General features: G+C 38.8%; 2 protein-coding genes across 2 annotated transcripts; one reads left to right on the top strand and one right to left on the bottom strand.

Moving 5' to 3' along the window:
* Positions 1–9,631: 9,631 nt before the first annotated feature.
* LOC103323464 ((R)-mandelonitrile lyase 1) lies at positions 9,632–12,197 on the bottom strand. The gene is made up of 4 exons (XM_008225461.3): positions 11,879–12,197; positions 11,079–11,738; positions 10,062–10,899; positions 9,632–9,924 (listed from the first exon to the last, which is right to left on the bottom strand). The coding sequence occupies exons 1-4, from the start codon at positions 11,991–11,993 to the stop codon at positions 9,849–9,851; spliced, it is 1,689 nt and encodes a 562-aa protein (XP_008223683.2). The 5' UTR covers positions 11,994–12,197; the 3' UTR covers positions 9,632–9,848.
* Positions 12,198–18,397: 6,200 nt separating this feature from the next.
* On the top strand, positions 18,398–20,768 carry LOC103323463 ((R)-mandelonitrile lyase 4). The gene is made up of 4 exons (XM_008225460.3): positions 18,398–18,528; positions 18,718–19,377; positions 19,516–20,356; positions 20,484–20,768. The coding sequence occupies exons 1-4, from the start codon at positions 18,423–18,425 to the stop codon at positions 20,599–20,601; spliced, it is 1,725 nt and encodes a 574-aa protein (XP_008223682.2). The 5' UTR covers positions 18,398–18,422; the 3' UTR covers positions 20,602–20,768.
* Positions 20,769–21,984: the final 1,216 nt, after the last annotated feature.

Genomic DNA, 21,984 nt, shown 5'->3' with positions numbered 1-21,984 from the left:
CGGGACTCCGATTCTCGACCCGCGGATTCTAACACCATCCTAGAGGTACCTAGATCAACATATCTGGAAATGGCATCAATTCAAACGTCCGAACATATCAAACCCGGATAACGCCTAATATGCGTAAATCCTATCGACCGTCAAACGATAACCAAATTCAAATCCGAGCATACCGTCATGCTCGGGATGACATGGGGATCATTTTAGGACCAAATGGGCCACCCAAACATGGCCCACACATTGGCAATGCATGGGTGTCTTGAGAAAATTTTGGCGACCGAAAAATTCTCAAAACACCCAACAATACCTATACCTACGTGATCATGACAACTAGTAGAACAACTTTTGTTCTTGGGCCACAACCACCAACTAGCTGGAACTAGTCGAAACAAAGCCGAAACCGATTGCCAAAAGTTGGTATTTTGAACTATATGTAAAACCTCAAAATCAATTTACAATACCTACATAAACAGATAGAGCATGAAGAGGGGATGAATTTCCATACCTCACTCCATGAAAAAGGCAGTTGGAATTTCCATACCCTTTTCTCAGCTTTGAATCGAGCTGAACACCAACAAATAGAATCAGGTTTTTGGTGGGTTTTGTAGAGGAGGATGAGGGGAACATTTTTCGTGAAGGTGGCACGGCCAACTGGTGCACAATGTCTGAAGTAGAGCAGTCAATGTTGCTACAGCTTAGGGTTGCAAATTGCCAAGCAAGAAGAAGAAGTGGCGGGGGAAAGAAAGAGAAAAATAAGAAAATTAGCCCGGTTACCGTAGCACGGTACTGTAGCGTTACTCTTTGCTACATTAACAAATTTAAAAATTTCCTTTACGCCCTTTCGCTCAGACCTTTCTTCTTTCTTTACAACTCAAAATTGGGCGTGCCGTATGTCTACGAACTCGTATCGACGAGCTCTACGCAATGTTACCACTCATTTCTCCAAAATCCTTCCATATCAAAAAGTGACCATAGTGACCCTACACTCCAAGAGCAAAATTGTAATTTCACAATTACATAAATTGAACAAAACAATTAAATTGGGTCAGGGGTGTTACAACCTATCCTCCTATAAAAATTTCATCCTTAAAATTTCATATCTATCATTTGAAGAGCTATGGGTATTGGGCCCACATATGCTCCTCTAGTTCCCAAGTAGTTTCCTCAATGGCTTGACATGACGGGGACTTAACTTCCCACGTTTCCCGGACCTCATCATACTTTCCAAGGAAATAATTTCAACATGAGTACCCACTCACGAACTGCAAATTCAACATCCTTGATCAACTGTCCGCATAACCCTTCTATCAGTCTGCGTCATTTTAGACTATGCCAACGTCATCCTCACTACCTCTATTATTCTCTGAACAAACTCTATCCACTCCAATTTTCTTTCACCGACCCCACTAACCTAGGAGCCATACAACGAATCCTATACAAGGCCTCATTCTTGGGTACACACAAACAAGTTCTCATTCCCAACTTTTTAACACTTCCCACCACCAAAATCTGTCTATGTACCGTTTTCCACATCAACTCTCACCGTGCAAAACACATGATCCCATAGTTAGGTTCGCAACACTTGTTCAACAAACATGGGTCTCCCATGAAAACCAATAAGTAAGCTTCCTTCTTAATCCCTTCCACAATTCAACCGTATCAGGTTACATCACCCTGTATCTGAAGCCTCGCAATAATGCATTGCTGCATATCACAAAGTTCCTTTGTCATTAGGACACGCTAACAATAGTGTGGTGGTCAACCACCTCTCGAACTCCTGAAGAGTCGATTCGCACTAAACGATTTCACCCAAAGGTTATTTCATTCCTCAACTGCGTAAGGCATGCACTTACGTGAAACCCCAAACGTTGCGGCTGCACCTATGTTAAACCCCAGGCTACCTACCTACCCCTTGGTGAGGGATCGAGCCACACGTAGTTCTTATATTGACAATCACGATTTCAGATGATATACGATTATTTAATGTAAAACTACTGATTAATTTTAGATTCATCTACAACTTCAAATCCGACAAGACACACATTGAACACTTAATAAATTCCTTCCTTATTTTAGTCCAATCCAGGGATCGACTAGACCACATGGAGGAATCCTCAACAATCATGTGGCTGGGGACGAGGAGGGAACAATCCAATTGGATATCGTTGGCTGAACCATACAGAGAAATCCTCAACAACCTTGTGGCGAGGATGAGCCGCCCAACCGGGGGACTAGGCTTCAGATGCACAATGAATCTCAATACTCGTGCACTGTGACAAGTCCTCGTGCTCAAACTACCCCTCTAAGGTTCTATGAAACACCCTATTAAGGGTGCTTGGGATTCGATCATATCCAAACCATAAACATTGTTTCCAAGTATCCATTATCCATTAGTTCCAATATCAGTATCCAAGGGGGTTACATGAGATGGCGTGTCATCGACAAGATTCAAAATCCACTTTCATAAACTAATATGTAATAAAGATAATTGTCATATCCCAGGATTGACTCCGCCATAGCACGATATTGTCCGCTTTGGGCCCCCTCTCTGCCCTCACGGTTTTGTCCATCTTGGAATTGCTCTAGCACCAACTCACTTAACTCGAAGTTCCTATGACTCCGGCAGTGAGCTCCCGAAAGGCCTCGTGCTAGATGGAGGCTGGTATGTACATATAAGGCACATCACCACTCTCTTCGCTGGTCGAAGGCGGATGTTACAATCCACCCTCTTAGGCTGGACGTCCTCGCTGGCACACTCGCACTACACAAAGAGAGTGGCTATGATATCAAATTGTCACATCCCGGATCGGCTCTGCACAGAACACGATATTGTCCTCTTTGGGCCCCCCTTTCGCCCTCACGGTTTTGTTTTTGGAAGCTCACAAGAAACTTCCCAATGGGTTACCCATTCTGGGATTACTCAAGTACCAACTTGCTTAACTTTAGAGTTCCCATGACTCCGAACCCAGTGAGCTCCCAAAAGGCCTCGTCCTAGATGGAGGCGGGCGTGTATATAAAAGGCAGGTCGAAGTGGGATGTTACAATAATACTTTCAAAATCCAACTTCCAAAAAAAATTGTTTTCATATAACAAATATATATAATAAAATAATACCCTTCCTTTTTTTTTTGAAAATCATATTAAAACCATAATTAAGAAAGACATTGAAACTAAATAAACCCATCAATATATACATATTACTTCCGACATTCTCAAAGATATTGCAATTCAAAGTCCGATAACCATATAAACTAATGCACCAAAACCAAAATTCATAACAAACCTAAAGTCACCATAACCCTTTACAAATAATATTAATAGCACCATTAATAATAGTAATAATAATACGCATTCTCGAAATTCCCATAATCATGTATTCCATCCTAAAAAATTCACTAGTTTGAATTAGATCACCCTTAACTTTCAACGTCTGTTCTCAACTCAATTTCCACATACAAATAGAATCATCATCAACAGCAGCAACAACAACAACAATAAGAAATCCTTGGAAATCCCATAATCATATCTTCCAAATGTGTACCCTTACTAAGAGCTAGGCAAATAAATCCCTGATGTGTTCAAGCTAATGCATAGAAATCTCTTTCCTTTTAGTTTATCAGAGAATTTTAGTGAGCCTCTCGCTACCTACTTTCCGAGCGTATCAAAAGGCACAAATACATCTTGCATCAAGGGACTTTAAATTCTTCTTTCTAGTTTAGTAATGAAGATTTGGGGATTCGAACTTGAAAATTTATTTCAAAAGACGGGACCGTCTCAAAAGACCCATGGTCAATGGTTTAGTCAAACTTTTCATTTTTGGTCAACAGGGCCTGTGGGGCCCACAACCTCCGATTTTCGATCCGAAAGTTCCTACGGGTTCAACAAAGTTTACTAAATACGTCCTGCAAGTTTGGTCCAATTCGAGCTGTCGGATCGCTCGTGATCGCACGATTGGACAGTCATCGTTTTACCTAATCTTTGATTCATTGAATCGGAGTATCCAGGACTCCAACTCTCGACCACGAATTCCTACACAATCTTAGAGGTACCTAGATCAACATATCTGGAAATTGATTCGATCCAACGGTCTGAACCCTCCCCTCATATACCTTACCTAAACAAACCTCGCCTCGATGGATCTCTCTGAAGGATTTGGAGATTCCTCCTTGTCGGATCTCTCCTAATTAGACTCTGGAATATGCAAAAATATAATGTGAAGACTGGGACAAAGTCATCTTATGGACAATCTCAGAAAAGGTGGCAGAAGAGCGTCTTCAGATGCTTATATCATAACTGAATTTGAAGCCAGCTGCAAATTTATATTGCACAACCAACAAACAAAAGAGAAAAAAGGGAAGAAAATCCTAAAATAATCAGCCAGGCATTATCCACACCATTCAGCTAGAAACTACCCGTACTTTAACAGTTTTGTCAAATTGAAGACTATGTTGAGAAGAATATTTCTCTGTGTATTGATAGAGCCAGAAGGCGAAGAATATAAAGAGAGATTTACAAACCCTACACGGAATCCTAGGTTTACTTGGAGACTACTCCTAAATCAATTATAGAAAAGGAAATAAAGAAACTCCCTAATTTCCAACACTCCCCCTTGATGCTCAACTTACGTACAAGATTGTAAAAAACATTACCTCCAAGGGCTTTGGTAAACAAATCTGCTAACTGTGACACTGATGGAAAAAAGAAGGCAGTTGTATCTTCCAGCTTATATCTTTTCTCGATGTGTTTCATGCGTTCGTGGTAAACGGGATTGGCGGCAATATGAAGGGCTGCTTGGTTGTCACAGAACAACTTTGCAGGACCTAAATTGGTAACTTGTAGATCTTTCAAAATATATCTAAACCAGGTCAACTCACAAGTAGCGGCTGCCATGAAACCATATTCTGCTTTAGCAAATGAACGAGATACCGTTTTCTATTTCTTTGTCTTCTAGGATATAAGTGAATTCCTAAGAAAAACACAGTAGCCTGAAGTGGATCTTCTTGTCATAGGGCAGTTTGGCCAATTAGAATCACCACAACCTATCAAATGCAACTTTCTATTTGAAGAGAAAAGTAATCCTTGACCTGGACTACCTTTCCAATAGGGAAGAATATGTAAAACGGTATCCAAATGTGGTTTCCTCGGTTGATGCATAAATTGGCTCAAAATGCTGTATGCATAAGTAATCTCTGGTCGAGTGATTGTAATGAAGATTAATCTTCCCACCAATCGACTAAACCGTGAAGGATCGTTGAGCACTTCACCATCACTATTTGTGAGCTTCAAGTTTTGCTCTATAAGAAAGTCTACTAGTTGAGCACCTAGAAGACCTGCATCATCGAGTATTTTCAAGTATGTACTTTCATTAGGATATCGCAATTCCCGCCTTTGATTTTGCAATCTCTAGCCCAAGAAAATACTTCAAATGTCCCAAATCTTTAATGTGAAACTGATTATGAAGAAAAGACTTCAAGTTATGTAAAGCATTCTCATCATTTCATGTGATCACCATGTCATCAACATATATTAAAACAACAGTAAATGATGTACCACAAGTACGAGTGAAGAGAGAATAATTTGAGAGAAATTGTGTAAATCTTGCTTTCTAAATGGCAACATAAAACTTGTGAAACCAATTGCGAGGAGCTTGTTTGAGACCATAAAGGGACTTGTGTAGTCGACAAACCAAAGTACTCTCCCCCTATCGACAAAGGCTCAAGGATGGGTCATGTAAACTTCTTCATGGAGATCACCATGGTGAGTTCGAATGCTCTTTGTCAAAAAATGATCGATCGCCAGAATATGGGCGATTGATTGTTTTTGGGCAGTTTGTGGTTTTGGAAGTTGTTTGAGGTTGGGACTGTGTTTCAGAGGGGAAAATGTCCAGAAATGGGTTAGGAAAAGGTACGGAAGCAATGAGATGTGTGTTTGATAATGAGGCGTGGTAAGGAAAGACATGTTCATGAAACACGATGTCACGGTAGAGAAAAACTTGTGTGCGGAAAGGTCATGAACTCTATAAGCCTTTTAGCCCAATGGATATCCCATGAAGACACAACGACGAGCCCTAGGTGAAATTTGGAAGGTGAGTTGGTGTTGGTAACATAACAAAGGCACCCAAAGACACAAAGATGAGTATATGTAGGAGGTGTTTGGTGAAGCATTTCCTATGGTGATTTTTTTGTTAAGGGTAGGTGTGGAAAGGGGATTGATGAGGTAGGCAGTTGTGAGAGCACTTTCTCCCTAAAAAGGAAGAAAAAGATGAGCTTGAAATTGAAGGGCTCGGCCAACATTAAGTAAGTGCCTATGTTTGCGTTCAATCACTCCATTTTGTTGTGGAGTGGAAGGACATGAGCGTTGAAAAGTGATGCCATGTTCACCAAAGGAAGAGATCATAGACACAAATTCAGTCCCATTATCGGAACGAACACTTTTGACAGAATAATGAAAGGGATTGTGGACATAAGCAAAGAAATTCTTGAGAATTTGTTGTGTGTCAGATTTGTGATGCATGAGGTGAAGCCAAGTGTAGCATGTGTAATCATCAACAATGGTGAGAAAGTATCGTGCACCCAAATGAGATGCAATGTGGTGAGGACCCCAAATATCACAATGAATTAAATCAAAAAGACGAGCAGTTTTTATTGAACTGGAAGAAAAAGGCTAACGAGTTTGCTTAGCTAAAGGCCATCCATCACAATGATGGTGCAAATCAGATAAAATTCCAGAAATTGTTTGAGATAAAAATTTGGATGGTTCTTTGGAAGGATGACATAAGCGTTAATGCCAGAGAACAGCAGATTTGTGATTGAGGTGGCATGTGGTGGCGTTGGATGTGGATGGTGGAGTGGTGACGTTCTCTTTCATAAGCAAGTAGTATAAGCCATTAACTTGTTTCCCCAGGCCAATGGTCCTCTTCGAAGTCATGTCCTGTAAGACACAAAAGTAGGGACGAAGTGAATAGAACAGTTGAGACGGGATGTAAGTTTACTAACACAAAGTAAATTAACACGAAAGGAAGGCACACAAAAAATTCCATCAACAGATAAGTTTGGACCCAGAGATGAGGAACCAAGGCCACTGATTTTTGCATGAGACCCATCAGAAAATCAATAGTGAAGTTGAGTAGGGTAGTAACAGATAGCCCGGATGGAGGCGCAATGTGATCAGTGGCTTCACTATCAAGTATCCAACGATTTGTGGATGATGAGTCTGTAAGGGCACAAAAAAAAGGTATTTTACATGTGAAATTAGCACGAGGTTTACCATCACGAAGCAAAGACTTGAGTTGAGCATACTTCTCAGCGAAGAATTTGAAACCTTCTGCGGTGAGTGGTGGAGTAGATTGTGTCTGATTTGCTATGAAGGGTTTCTTGGAGCGATTGGGTGGCTTGACATCTTTGCCATGAAGCGATTGGTGGCTTCACTGTCAAGTATCCAACGATTTGTGGATGATGAGTCTGTAAGGGCACAAAAAAAAAGGTATTTTACATGTGAAATTAGCACGAGGTTTTCCATCACGAAGCAAAGACTTGAGTTGAGAATACTTCTCAGCGAAGAATTTGAAACCTTCTGCGGTGGGTGGTGGAGTAGATTGTGTCTGATTTGCTATGAAGGGTTTCTTGGAGCGATTGGGTGGCTTGAGATCTTTGCCATGAAGCTTGTGCCAAGTAGGAAAACCATGCAAATAATAACACTTGTCAACTAGATGAGTAGTATCCTCACAGCAGGTATAAAAGAGAGGTTTGGGTGAATTGCTTCTTTGATCAGTATGTTTGGAAGAGTTGGTCTCTTGTGCTTTGGAGTTGTTGGAAGAGAAAGAGCTAGGGGGCTTGTATGACTTGTTGCTCACGTTCATGGCATGTGCAACTTCAGACAAAGTGTGTTCTCCCACTTCACACTGTTGTTCTTCCTACATAATCATGGAATAGGCCTTCTTAACAAAAGGAACAGTCTACATCAATAAAATTTGGCCTCGAATGGCTGTGTATGAGTCATTGAGAACCATCAAAAATTGTATGACTTACTCTTCATCCTCGCGTGCTCGCAACACCTTCAAGGCTCCATAAGTGCAATGCAGTACGAATTGATAAGAGCCTAATTCATCCCAAGGGGATTTCAATTTTGTGTAGTATTGATAGACGATGTAGTATTGATAGACGATTTATTGACCTTGTTTGTGTTCGGCGATGGTCCTTCCAATTTGAAAAACACGAGTAAGATTGCCAAGAGAGAATCGATCCTGCAGATCAATCCAAATTTCAGCAAGGGTGTCAACATAGATAACATTGTTGGCATGGCCTGGTGTGAAAGTGTTCAACAAGCAAGCCATCACCATATCGTTACAGCGACACCATAAAGGGTACTTGAAATCTTTCTTAGAAAAAGATTTGATGGTGCCATTAACAAACCCTAATTTGTTTTTGGCATTGAGACTAATGGTGATGGTGCGGCGCAACGTGCTGTAGTTATCCATCAAGAGCTTGGGAGACAAGAACAAGCCTTAGATGATTCGAGGATTGCAAGAAGTAAGGATCAGTATGATCCATGGTTTTTGTTGAAGGAATTTTGTGTCACATCCCAGGAACGGCTCCGCCGTAGCACAATATTGTCCGCTTTGGGCCCCCCTCTCTGCCCTTACGGTTTTGTTTCTAGGAGCTCACAAGCAACTTCCCAGTTGGTCACCTATCCGAGATTGCTCTAGCCCCCAACTCGCTTAACTTGGAGTTCCTACGACTCGGCCGCTGAGCTCCCAAAAGGCCTCGTGCAAGATGGAGGTGGGCATGTACATATAAGGCACATCACCCCCTCTCCGTTGGTCGATTTGGGATGTTACAATCCACCCCCTTTAGGGGCCCGCGTCCTCGTCGACACACTCGCACCACACGGCAGAGTGGCTATAATACCAAATTGTCACATCCCGGGATCGGCTCCAGTAGCATGATATTGTCCGCTTTGGACCCCCTTCTCTGCCTCATGATTTTGTTTCTGGGAACTCACGAGAAACTTCCCAGTGGGTCACCCATCCTAAGATTGCTCTAGCCCCAACTCGCTTAACTTCAGAGTTTCCACGACTCGAAGCCAGTGAGCTCCCAAAAAGCCTCGTGCAAGATGGAGGTGGGCATGTACATATAAGGCACATCACCCCCTCTCCGTTGGTCGATGTGGGATGTTACATTTTGGCTTCTGTTTGGGAGGTTTTGCTTGCGTCACCCATGAGGAGTTAGACGACTATGGTTTGTAAACGAAGAGACACCTAGAACCGGTGCTCTGATACCATGTGAAATTGGAGACTATGTTGAGAAGAATATTTCTCTGTGTATTGACAGCGCCAGAAGGCTAAGAATATATAGAGAGTTTTACAAACCCTACAATGAATCCTAGGTTTACTTGGAGACTACTCCTAAATCAATTACAATCAATTACAGAAAAGGAAATAAAGAAAACTTCCTAATTTCCAACAAGTTTGGTCATTTTATATTAGGACAAATTAGTAATTCAATAAATAGTTTGGTAGTATAGTGTACTCAATTAATTTTAGAGTTTGTTTAAAATGACAAAAAAAAAAGAAGAAGAAAGAAATAAGCTTTAGGGAGTCATTTCCTTGGAAATCTGTTTTGCAAAGGACAAGTTCTACCAAAGGATTCTTATTATTTTATTTAATTTTTAAAGAACTTCGACATGACAAGGGAAATTTATTTAACAAGAAAGAAAGAGGCAGGGGATATATAATGGGCCTAACCCCTCTTTGCAAGCGAACCCTAATCCCACTTGAGTCAGATCTCGTGGGTTTATTAATTAATCTTAAAAAGCAGAGGATAATGTGGAATTAAGGAAATCCAAGAACTTCACTTGGAATCTTGAATATTATGAATAGCCTCCATCCGGATTGACCTTTCTTGCAGGATTTTGAGGCCCACATACCTGCGCAAAACACAAAAATTTAAGGATTAATAAAAAAGAGAGCAATGTGGGACAGAGTTCATTACAAAAATATATATATATAGTGGTTGGAAATAATTATTGAGAATCTCTAGTGGTTGGAAGTGTGCATCACATACCTGCCTAACATCAGATAGAAGCCCTGAGGATGGCTGTTTGGTTCGTAAGGGAAAGTGGAGGCATCAACAACGCGTAATGCTTTGATCCCCATAACACGGAAACTATCATCAAGCACTTTCCCAACAAGGCTTCCACCGTGGTAATGCCAGTATGAAGCTACATTATCTAGACAAAATGTTTCGAAGGATGCATCATCTGTTTGGTTCTCTGGTAGAGGTACTCCCAAATAATTGAAACCGTCAATTCCCAGCACATCTCGAGCTTTATATGGTTCTAACGCCTTTGTCCTTAATAAGTCACCAAGCTTCTTCATGCCGCTAACGCAATTAGCAAGGTCCGTGGAATTTGAAAAGTAATTGAATTTAATATTCGGAGCGATTCTCACGTCAGATGATGAATTTAGGGTGAGAGAACCATAAGACAAAGGTCCTGGAACTTGGCTAACAATATGAGCGAAAGTCGAATTTGGGAGGGGGTAAGATGTAGGAAAAAGACTGAAGGGTGGAGTGGAAAATGGCAAGCTTGACAGAGAAACTTGATAATAATCACTTCTAATGCCTAAAACAGTTACAACAGAGGCTTCAATTGGATTTGGGGGCAAAATATTAAAGAAATTACGAGGATTGTCATACACAAACTGCCCAACGTAAGGATTCGGCTGAACAACCGTGATGTTGAGAGAAGATAGGTAAGACTCTGGTCCAACGCCACTAAGTAGTAGAACCTGAGGCGTTCCGATTGTCCCTGCACTAACAATAACTTCTCCGTTACCGCGTACAAATGCCTGATGAGAGTTTCCATCAGAATCCGTATATATGACTCCAATGGCTGACAAATCTGCATTAGAGAATATTGTCAAACTAAACGAAGGAGAATTGGGAAGTTTTATTTATGGAAATTTGGGAAATATGAGACTTCACACTATTCTGTTAGTATTTTAGAATAATAAAATAATAATTTTCGAGTGCAGCATGACAAACTAGGAGCTACCATTAAATATCCGAGATGCAACATACTTGATGTATTGGAAGAGAAGAGGATCTTCTCTACTGAGGCCTGAACTGCAACTAGCAAGTTGTTAGGGTCTCCTTTATTAAGCAGTTCATCAGCTGCATGTCGCGTTCCATTATTGTCAAAAGTTGAGCCGGTGAGTCTAGTTCCTGCTTCGTGATCCAAACTAAATCCATTGTCTGGAAGAATACCAGCCTCCAAGAATCCCTCTCCTATAACAGATTGCCAAGATTGATTATTTGGCTTGACCACAATGGCGTCTTCAACCCACTCATATGTCTTATTGACCAAATCCAGGTCCCATTCAATTCCTGTTTGACTATAGAATGAAATGTTAGCTCTGGCGTAGACGCCGGCATTGATTATGGTCGTGCCACCGAGGATCCTGCCTCGCACATTATCAATGCCATCTTCGGACACGAACCTTTCGACTGGCGTCTTTCCATCATCTTGTTGCTGCAGATTATATGCAAACCCATCTGCAGTCAACGTGTTCGGGTATTCTGTAGCAATAGTGCCTCTTTCTAGAAGAAGCACCTTGTATTTTTCTGATAAAGTTGCTGCCAATGGACACCCTGATGTTCCTCCACCGACTACAATGTAGTCATATGATCCTTCCAAGCTTGCATCAGTGGCGTTGTACACGAACTTCAAGTAGCTAAAATCTGCAAAATATATGTGAAGAGATGAAAGATTTTTTTCAACATGCTTCTAAATTAGCTTATTTCTTGCACTACATGTTTCAGTTTTCTTAATTAGAAATCTGCACTTTTTTGTTAAATGAATACTGAAGATGGAAATTTACCATGAGCAGAAGTATTGGCAAGCGAGTGAACCTCTGAATACTGAAGATGAAGAGCAAGAAGATGCAACACAAATAGTATAACTGACATTGTTGATTTCTCCATGTCTTTGAACATTAAAAGCACTTGCAAAGTTTCAGAATTTATAGAGAGGGTAGGACTTAGAAAAAATGAATTAAATGAAAAGTTGCAATTAATTGTCACGTTTTCCACAATCACAAGATTAGCAGAAGTCACTTGTATGAATCAGAAGCACACAGCTGTGTGGACAAAATTTTCCCAACGGATATTCTTCAATGATTTCGAAATGGCACTCCAAAATTATGTAATCTCTCTCGTGGACGTTATTCAACTGTGCCCACACTTGTCTCTCTTGTCAAGGAAATATACAAATAAGTTGCTGAAATCGTTTCCCTGCCCCTCTAATTTAGACCATCACTTGTACTAATTTTTTTAAAAAATATTTCAATATCAATTTACTAACAACTTGATAATTTGCAATGGGAGAGTAACCCAATACCTTAAAAGCCCTTGCAAGGTTTTCTAACTTTCCAATGTGTGACATTTTCACACGCCCTTGCATGTGTGGCAAATTTTCAATAACACGTGTACAATACATATTTGGTGACGTAGAGCATTTGTGGCTGTTGGGATTTCACACGTGGGCAACTCACTCTGATATCATGAAGGAAATTGAAATTCTTCCCTAAAACCAATTGGCAATGGGGGAAGTAGCCTAACACCTTATAAGCCCTTACAAGGTTTTATGACTTTCCAACATGGGACATTTTCACCTTCACTGGGGACTTGAGATCCTGGAACCATGGATTAGAAAATTGAAGTGCGGCATATAATGAAGATTTCTTTGGTGAAGAAGTCTCATCTTCTTATTGTGAGTAAAATCATTGGTGAAGATCCTGAAGAAGTCTCATCTTCTTATTGTATCCAATGCTTTGGTGAAGATTATATATATATATATATATATATATATATATATAACAACCATTGTTTTGGTCGCTGACAGTAAGAGGGTCGTCCTAAACAGCTGTTTCAATTTAGTAGATATTATTCATTATAGGGAAGTTGATTCTCAAAAACCTACAATCAAGGATTAAAATATCGACTGTGCAGATAATATCGGGCCTCCAATTTACGGATATTTCGGGGTATGTATCGTTATCGTTTTAGGTATCGGGAAAAAATAAAAAAAAATGATAGATATGGGCATTGAAACACATAATTTTGGTGTAAAACTTTCATAGATATTATGTACATTATCAATAAATGTACTGAACAAATAAAACTCAAAATTTACTAATAATAAGATATATATATATATATATGATGAAATATAAGTGGTATGTAATGTACGTTAATGAAAAGTTTTAAAATAAAATGTTGATTAGAATGAATAAACCATGCATAAATTCATAGTTTGTTTAAACATTGGATTACAATTTAAATAAGTGTCCATGTACATCAATGAAGAGCTCTTATGAGGTTCAAACAATGAGGAACAACCATCCAGATTCATACTATAGTCATACCAAGTCATGTAACCGGAGCAGTTTGTAAGCTATGTTTGAACATAGTGCACATAGGTCTCTCTTGAGCTCCCTACTATCCTCCCATATATGAGATAGTTATGATTAACCCAACTAGTAGGTACATAATCTGTTTTATCATCTTGAGCTCCATAAGTAGTTCCACTATAATTAGAAATGACATAACCATAGCCATCATAAGATTCATTTGAGTTAGTACTAGGTCTAGTTCCTATGCTCATAAATCCAAAACTGATCGCCATGTCTTCTTCAGATGGATTGGATGTATGTGGGCAGTGGACTGTGCATAAATTTTTCATATTAATAAATTATCGGGTTCTAGGCAAGGATTAGCTATTTTTGGGTTTCAATTTGTTTCAATTGCCTTCAAAACTTCTGATTTTTTTTTTTTGGTTCTATTATGGTGGTATCAGGAAATATGTGGGATATCGGCAAATATCGGGAATATCGCACTTATCAGGGGATATATCGTCGATATAGGGGAAAATATGGCCTTACCCCCGAGTATCAATGTCGATAGTTGAAAATACCGATATGTCGGTGTATCTGCCGATATTTCAATCCTTGCCTACAACTAATACCTAAAAGGCCAAAAGTCACTTTTGGTCCTCAATTCCTTCAATTTTGCCATTATAGTTTTCATTTTTCTAGCAATTGAAGGACAATCCCATTTTCTATCAAATTATTCTTAACTTCCGTTATCTATTTAGGGATATTTTGGTCCTAGCCAGTCACAGCCTCCCAAGGCCGCCCAACTCCAGCACATATTACAGATGCAGCCATGAGGAAGAAGTAGGAAATGGAGAAGAAGAAATAGAGTAAGATTTGTTGTTGAGATGCAGAAACATGGATTAGGGAAGTAGATGCAATTTCGTCAAGCTTTATCGCGTTTTGGCCCTTTCTTCCTTTTACCTTGAGAAACACTTCCTCGAAGCACCATTACAGATTTCTCTCTCACCACAAATACTTGGTGCTACTTTTCATGCATGATTCAACATTACATGTTCAGACAAACAAGCAACTCTCTGTAGATCTATTGGGTGCATATATGAAACTTGTACGTTTTTAACTCCCTTTATCAATGTGTTTCGATGACAACATTTTGTCTTCATCTTATAGGCAAACATACTAGCTTGAATGTGAGTCATTTTCTAGCTGTCTCAGACACCCAAATTTCAAACCATTTTTCTTTTTCTTTTTCCTTTTCTTAGTTTGATTTCATCTTTAGCTTCCACCCACCTTCCCAAATTTCAAAACCATTTTTATTTTTCTTTTCCTTTTTCTAACTTCTTTGCTTGCTTACTTCTGCCACCTTTGTTGGGTTTGGGGCGGCCTTGGGAGGCTGTGGTGGCGGTCAGTTAAGGGTGTGGTAGCTAGCTTTTTTTTTGTTTTTTCTTTGGGGTGGGGTGTGGAAGACTATTCTTTAGTGTTGGCTGGTTGGGGAGGGGATGCAGGTTTGGATCAAAATACCCCTTAATATATTTGAATTGCTACAATTATGAAACTATAATGACAAAATTGACGGAATTAAAACTATAAGGTCAAAAGTGGTTGAAGAAGTGACTTTTGGGCCTACCTAAAATAAGGAACCTTATACCCTTTTTCCTTTTTTAAACAACTCTAATACCTCCACAATTTATTTACAAAAATGCTAGTCATACCACATGCCCTGTTTACCTAGAAGGAAGACCTTCCTTTCTATTGTGGCTCAACCACAAAGTGACATATGTCATCTTTTTTTTAATTGTCAAAAGTGCTTTTTTTGACCTTTACTGAACCCATAGCTTTTTACCAAAACAAAAAACAAAGGGTCAGACTTTTAAAATTTTGACTGAGGAAAGAAATTTTTTTTTTTTTAAACGGTTGCGAAAAATTAAAGTTAAAAAAACACACACACACACACAACACAATGGGAGTTTTGTTTTGGTAAAAAGCAATGGGTTCGGTAAAAGTGAAAAAAAAATAAAAATTACTAGCTCTGAATCTACCTTGGACAGAAGACTAGCTCCACACCTAAATATCAACCAAAAATCTACAAAATAAAAGCAAATCAGTGGGCTGAGTATATAAAATAAATAGGCCAAAAAAAAAAAAAAAAAACCTTTATTTCATTGCATATGTAGCAAACATATATTCAGCACCTTTACAGCGAGAGAGAGATTTGAGTGACACAGAGAAAGGCGAGTCAGAGAGACAGAGAGAGTAAGATTGAGAACGAACGAGAGACAAATGAAACCCTAACTGAAATTACACTCGAAATTGGTACCCTAACTGAAATCATCTCACCTGAATCCGGATTCGAGGACGCCGACAACAAAGATTGTGTTGAGCTTAGGGTTGAATGGGTCTCTTTTGTTTGAGTCGAGTGCCTTACACAAATTTTGTTTTGTTTTTTTTTAAAGTTGCCGCCTCACTACAGTATATTTTGGAATTTTCCTTCGACGTAAAATACACACACAAGATGGTTGGTTAAAAACCATCGTCCTTACAAGAGGGACTTTTTGGACAAACTGTCATTTGCTAAAATAAGACGACCATGTGTAGGGAATCTGTCGTATATTTAGGGCCGTCTACAGTCTACTACATTCATAGGTTTATTTTTTTATGTCGACGAACCTCTTCAAGGCAGGGTCCCTGTCAGGTGAACCTCGGGCCACACTTCTGTCCCCACAATGTGTACAGCAATTATTGAAATTACAGGTGGTTGTATTCTTATGTATTAATTGCTACGACAAAGTTCACTTTAGAAAAAGTGTGTTGTATTCTAATCTTTAAGCCTTTATTGACGTATCGACATCAAAATTATTATGAGAAAAGTAAAAGAACTTCATGTTAAAGATGTCCAGTGAACGTGTTATCTTGAACAGAAAACTTAAAAGCGGTGGGTCTATGGGCCTAGCCCCTGAATCATTTTCTTTCATAAGTCTGCTTCATCAGGATTCAGGCCCCGAGTTGGTAAGGAAAATGCATGTGGAAAACATTATTCATTCTTTGAAGGCATGATGCGTGTTGAACGTGTTGAACCTATAGATCAGTACTAGAGCACATATCGTGAGAAAGAGATAAAGATCCACACGTTTCGACAAGAAAAATTGAAAGTGAAATAAAATTGATGTTACTTTTATGGATTAATTACTTCCGGAATGACAACGTTTGTTATCGAGTTATATCCTCAATGGTGCTAAAATCTATACATCTTTTTTTCTTTTAGTAAAAATGACATTTCATTTAACTCGCCGGCAAGAAACATTTTCGGAAGGATAAATCATCAAGAGTAATATTATCTTGGTGATTTGTCTTTGTATTCATCTGCATTCATTTGCATAATTTACAAGGTTCTCATACCTCCGGTGAGCTTGGATCGATCGCATCAAGAATCTGATTCGACATAAGGAGAAAGAGAAATCCCATGAGAAGTTGAGTTATGAAGAAGTTGGTACATTGCCTAGAGTGTTTAGGACAAGTTTGTATACTTCTTGTAAACATCGCTCTATATGATTTAACTGAACTATCCTGTCCCAGTGGATTTTCCCTAGAGATGGGGTTTTACCACGTAAAATATTTTCTGTGTACTTTATGTTTTTACATTATGCACTATAGAGGATTGATACACCATTTGGCGTGTTTTCTTTATATTACTGTATTACTCTTGACTACTCAAAACACAGTCTTTATTCTTTTAATGTTTTAAGCCATCCTATAAGTATTTTCACAAACTTATCCTTTTGTTGTATGAAAGTCATTTTGTAGAGATCTAAAAATGGAAACTTGGATTTTGCTTCAGACTTTCACAATAATATTTGATGTTTACGGAATGTCTCGCTCAACAACCGTTCGATATTTCTATTCAGCAGTTGATGAGTTCTTTTCGTCACAGCTGTATGTGGGTTGCTCTCACAGATTGGCATTGATATTGCATCTGATCGTGTCCTCGCATCTTCGTTTCAATTTCTCTTACTGTTTGGCATTGTGCTGGAGATCAGTGAGATGCTGTCAGGCTTTAATAATAGCATGTGATCTTATCCTCTCAGCTGCATATGAATTGCTCTTATGGCCCAGGATTGTTCTGGAGGGAGATGGTGTGAGGCTCAAATAATTAGAGTATGTGGCAACGAGTGAACCACTACCTTCACATCATGGGAAATTGCTTTATCCGTAATTCAGAAGAAGAAAAAAGGAAGGAAAATCCAAATGCAAACTGACAAAACTTGTAAGAAAAAATCTAAAACCGGATATATGTATATGGACGCATACAAATAAAGATGAACAAACAAAAGTACATTTGTCGATGGGCAAACATTAAATGACAATGAAATGTACAGGTGGTGTTAGTAGTTCACTCAAATTATAATATGTATGCATCCATGTGATAACAATAGGGACTTTGAAATAATGCCTTTTGAATACAATCATGCTTTGATATTTCAGACATTAAAAAGCCCTATGTCCGGCCTCCATCCAAGGCTGGCACTGGACTTGGGCACCGAGGGAGATAACCTAAGGCCCTGAAGGGAGCCCAAATTATTTTATATTTGTATATGTTATATATCATTGTTGAGACTCATTTTAAAAGTGATTTTTGCAGAGGGAAGTAAAATCACTTCAAATCTTTAACAATGCAATTAATCAAACACTTTCTTCAAGATTGATGGTTTTTTGTTGTTGTGAATTATATGATGGCATTTGTTATTTTAGTTGAATTAAACTATTATATTTAACCCAAAAATAAAATATATGTGTATAATTTTTTTTTTTTCCTTGTTACACTATGATTACATACAAAGGGAATCGTTTTGATTTCTGGCCAAGGGCCACCAAAAGTCAGGGTTGTCTCTGCCTCCATATTTATTATTGTAGACAATTTTATCCTGTCATTGTTGAAATAGTGATTTTTTAGCTGAACTTTACTTAGCCTTATCCTCTATAAATTGCGTAGAGGATAGCCTCTATGAAAGTGTGAAAGTGTGAGAGATTTTAAGAAATGGAGAAATCAACAATGTCAGCTGTAGTTTTGGTGTTGAACCTTTTGGTCCTTCATCTTCAATATTCGGAGGTTCACTCGCTTGTCAATACTTCTTCTGAGCATGGTAAGTTACTTCATCCGTCATTCAAATAACTAAAAAAAAAAAAAAAAGGCAATCAAAAGGAAAACTGACTGAGAAAAGTGTCAGAAACGACCTCATTGACGCCCACAAGTAGATGCATGTGCTTTACACTATCGTTGCAAACAGTTGTTTATGTATACTTTTAAAAATTCTTCGTCTCATATTTTGCAGATTTTAGCTACCTGAAGTTTGTGTACAACGCCGTTGATCTGGAGTTGGAAGGATCATATGACTACATTATAGTTGGTGGAGGAACCTCAGGGTGTCCATTGGCAGCAACCTTATCGGCAAACTACTCGGTGCTCGTTCTAGAAAGAGGCACTATTGCTACAGAATACCCGAACACGTTGACTGTAGATGGGTTTGCATACAATCTGCAGCAACAAGATGATGGAAAGACACCAGTCGAAAGGTTCGTGTCTGAAGATGGTATTGATAATGTAAGAAGCAGGATCCTAGGTGGCACGACCATAATCAATGCTGGCGTTTATGTCAGAGCTAACGAGTCATTCTATAATAATTCAGGAGTTGAATGGGACTTGGATCTGGTTAATGAGGCATATGAGTGGGTTGAGGACGCTATTGTGTACAAGCCAAGTAATCAATCTTGGCAATCTATTACAGGAACTGCATTCTTGGAGGCTGGTGTTAATCCGGACAATGGATTTAGTTTGGTTCACCAAGCAGGAACTAGACTCACTGGCTCAACTTTTGACAATAATGGAACCAGACATGCATCTGATGAACTGCTTAATAAAGGAAACCCCGATAACTTGAAAGTTGCGGTTGAAGCAGCAGTGCAGAAGATCATCTTCCTTACCGAAGCATCAGGTATGTTGCCTCTGAGACAGCTGCTAGTTTGTGATTCTCCACTCCAAAGTAAATATATTTTATCATTTTAAAACAATATAGCACGAGTACAATCTCATAAATTGTTTGATCATAGTTATAAGTTATTCTTCAACGCAGGTGTGACAGCTGTCGGAGTCGTATATACTGATTCTAATGGAACGTCTCATCGTGCATTTGTAAGGGGTAAGGGGGAAGTTATATTGAGTGCAGGGGCACTTGGAACCCCTCAACTTCTACTACTTAGTGGTGTTGGCTCGGAGTCTTACCTAACATCTCTGAACATTTCAGTTGTTGCTTCCCATCCTTACGTCGGGCAATATTTAAATGACAACCCTCGTAATTTCATTAACATTTTGCCCCCAAATCCTATTGAAGCCTCAACTGTAACCGTTCTAGGCATTAAAAGCGATTTCTACCAATGTTCTCTATCGAGCTCGCCATTTGATACTCCACCTTTTAGTCTTTTCCCTACCACATCTTATCCCCTGCCAAATCAGACTTTCGCTCACATTGTTAGCAAAGTTCCTGGACCTTTATCTGCTGGTCATCTCACTCTGCAATCATCCTCTAATGTCAGCGTCGCACCAAATGTCAAATTCAACTACTATTCAGATCCGGTAGATCTTACTCATTGCGTTAGTGGCATGAAAAATATTGGTGTTTTCTTAAGCACAGACGCATTAAAACCATATAAAGTTGAAGATTTGCCAGGTATAGATGGTTTTAATATTTTGGGAACACCCTTGCCAGAGAACCAAACAGATGATGCAGCTTTCGAAAAATTTTGCCGAGACACAGTAGCCTCATATTGGCATTACCATGGTGGAGCCATTGTTGGAAAAGTGATTGATGGTAATTTTCGTGTAACGGGGATCAATGCATTACGCGTTGTTGATGGCTCTACATTCCCTTCCACACCAGCAAGCCACCCCCAAGGCTTTTATCTGATGTTAGGCAGGTATGTGATACACACTTACTTGCAACCACTAGAAATTCTGAATATTATTATTAGGTTGAGTAGCTTTTTTTGTAATGAACCTCTATGCCATATTGCACGTTCCTTTAAATTTTTGTTCCTTGGACAGGTATGTGGGCACTAAAATTGTGCAAGAGAGATCAGCTTCAGGGGAGGCTATTCAGACTTCAACATTCAAACCGAAACTTATGGATTCCCTGAAGTCAGCATTATCCATTGCTTTTTAAACTTCAGGCTCAAGTGGGATTAGGGTTTCGCTGGCAAAGGGGCGTAGGCTCTTTTCTATCCCCCGTGGCTAAGTGTTCCTCTTTATTTCTATTTAATAAATTCCCCTTGTAATGTTGAGATCATCTAAAAATAAATAAAAGAAGAGCCTTGTGCTTTCTATTTACTATCCCTTGATGTTTTTTTTTTTTTTTTTTTTCCAGTTGCAATTAACCTATACAACCCTGCTCTAAATGCGCTAAGTCTTAGGCTTATGAACAATACGATATAAAAACAATCTACTTTACAGCTACTCTCACGGACAAGAGGCACAGAGGGTTTTCCTCCTATCAGCATCAATTCCATGGACAAAAAATATTATATCTTCATCCTGCCGAAATGAATGGATTGGTAAAATTCAGCCTTCGATACTGAGTCTAAGGGACAGTATCCTTAACTTTAGTTGTTTGTTTCTCATTAAAACAAGTGTCCATGCAACGCAAATTTTTCTGTTTTCTAGATAAAATGTGGATGTGAATCAAAGTACAGGGCCATACAATTATTGAGTAAAACCAGTTCAAAGTAGATGTTTTATGGTATAACTGGGAAATACAAATATCTAAATTGTTCACCCGTATTATGATACGTGAGCTATTATACCGCACTCATCTGAACAAAAATATATTGAAAAATGCTATTCTTGTAGTTAAGTGAAGATGCGAATGTAACTGAACAAGATTGACGTATGATGTGATTGCCACTAGATCTGACACATGCATGCATGCATGTGTTTCCGTTCAATATGTTTTCTGTGGTGAGATTTGTCACTTTCCATGCGAGGGTTTGATTGAATGAAAAGAACAAAATGCTTTCTGACTTGTCACAGAAGGTCTCTTGGATTATTGTAGAGAATCTTTATAAGATCCAAGGACCACGCATGATAACGTTTCCAGACACAACTTTCATTGATTTTCTGTTCAACTCCATAGTTAACACTCGCATCTCCAGCTCTGAAAATCTTCTTCATGCCCAATTCTAAGATCCATAATAGGAAAATCAAGTAGTTAGTGGTCAAAGTTTATTTTATATACGGAGGGAATTGAATTTGATAGCAATAATGCTTCCATCACTCTTCTAATATTCATGTATCGAGTCCCTTTTTCTGGAGAAATTTTTGTACTTGACTTTAATCTCTATTTGTATGTGCTGAACTTATTAGATGGCCCAAAGAAAATAGTTCGGATTCTTATTTTTCTAAATAAGGAATCATGAATTTTTTGACGAATGAGCTAGCTACAATTTCTAACTAAAATAAAAGTGTACATTAAATTATATAAATCATGCTAATTAATTCATAATTTTATTGACTAATTTCCAATAAGCTCTAACATAAAACAAATACATAT

This window comes from Prunus mume, linkage group LG2 (genome assembly GCF_029339155.1).
Source record: "Prunus mume cultivar Tortuosa linkage group LG2, ASM2933915v1, whole genome shotgun sequence".
In the NCBI taxonomy this organism is placed as follows: Eukaryota; Viridiplantae; Streptophyta; class Magnoliopsida; order Rosales; family Rosaceae; genus Prunus; species Prunus mume.
This window is presented reverse-complemented; position numbering and strand designations above follow the sequence as displayed.

Coding starts and splice junctions, on each gene's coding strand:
- LOC103323463 (XM_008225460.3), top strand. CDS start 18,423: ATGGAGAAATCAACAATGTCAGCTGTAGTTTTGGTGTTGAACCTTTTG. Junction 18,529..18,717: donor CAATACTTCTTCTGAGCATG/GTAAGTTACTTC, acceptor CATATTTTGCAG/ATTTTAGCTACCTGAAGTTT. Junction 19,378..19,515: donor CTTCCTTACCGAAGCATCAG/GTATGTTGCCTC, acceptor TCTTCAACGCAG/GTGTGACAGCTGTCGGAGTC.
- LOC103323464 (XM_008225461.3), bottom strand. CDS start 11,993: ATGTTCAAAGACATGGAGAAATCAACAATGTCAGTTATACTATTTGTG. Junction 11,739..11,878: donor TGCCAATACTTCTGCTCATG/GTAAATTTCCAT, acceptor TATATTTTGCAG/ATTTTAGCTACTTGAAGTTC. Junction 10,900..11,078: donor CTTCTCTTCCAATACATCAA/GTATGTTGCATC, acceptor TCTCTAATGCAG/ATTTGTCAGCCATTGGAGTC.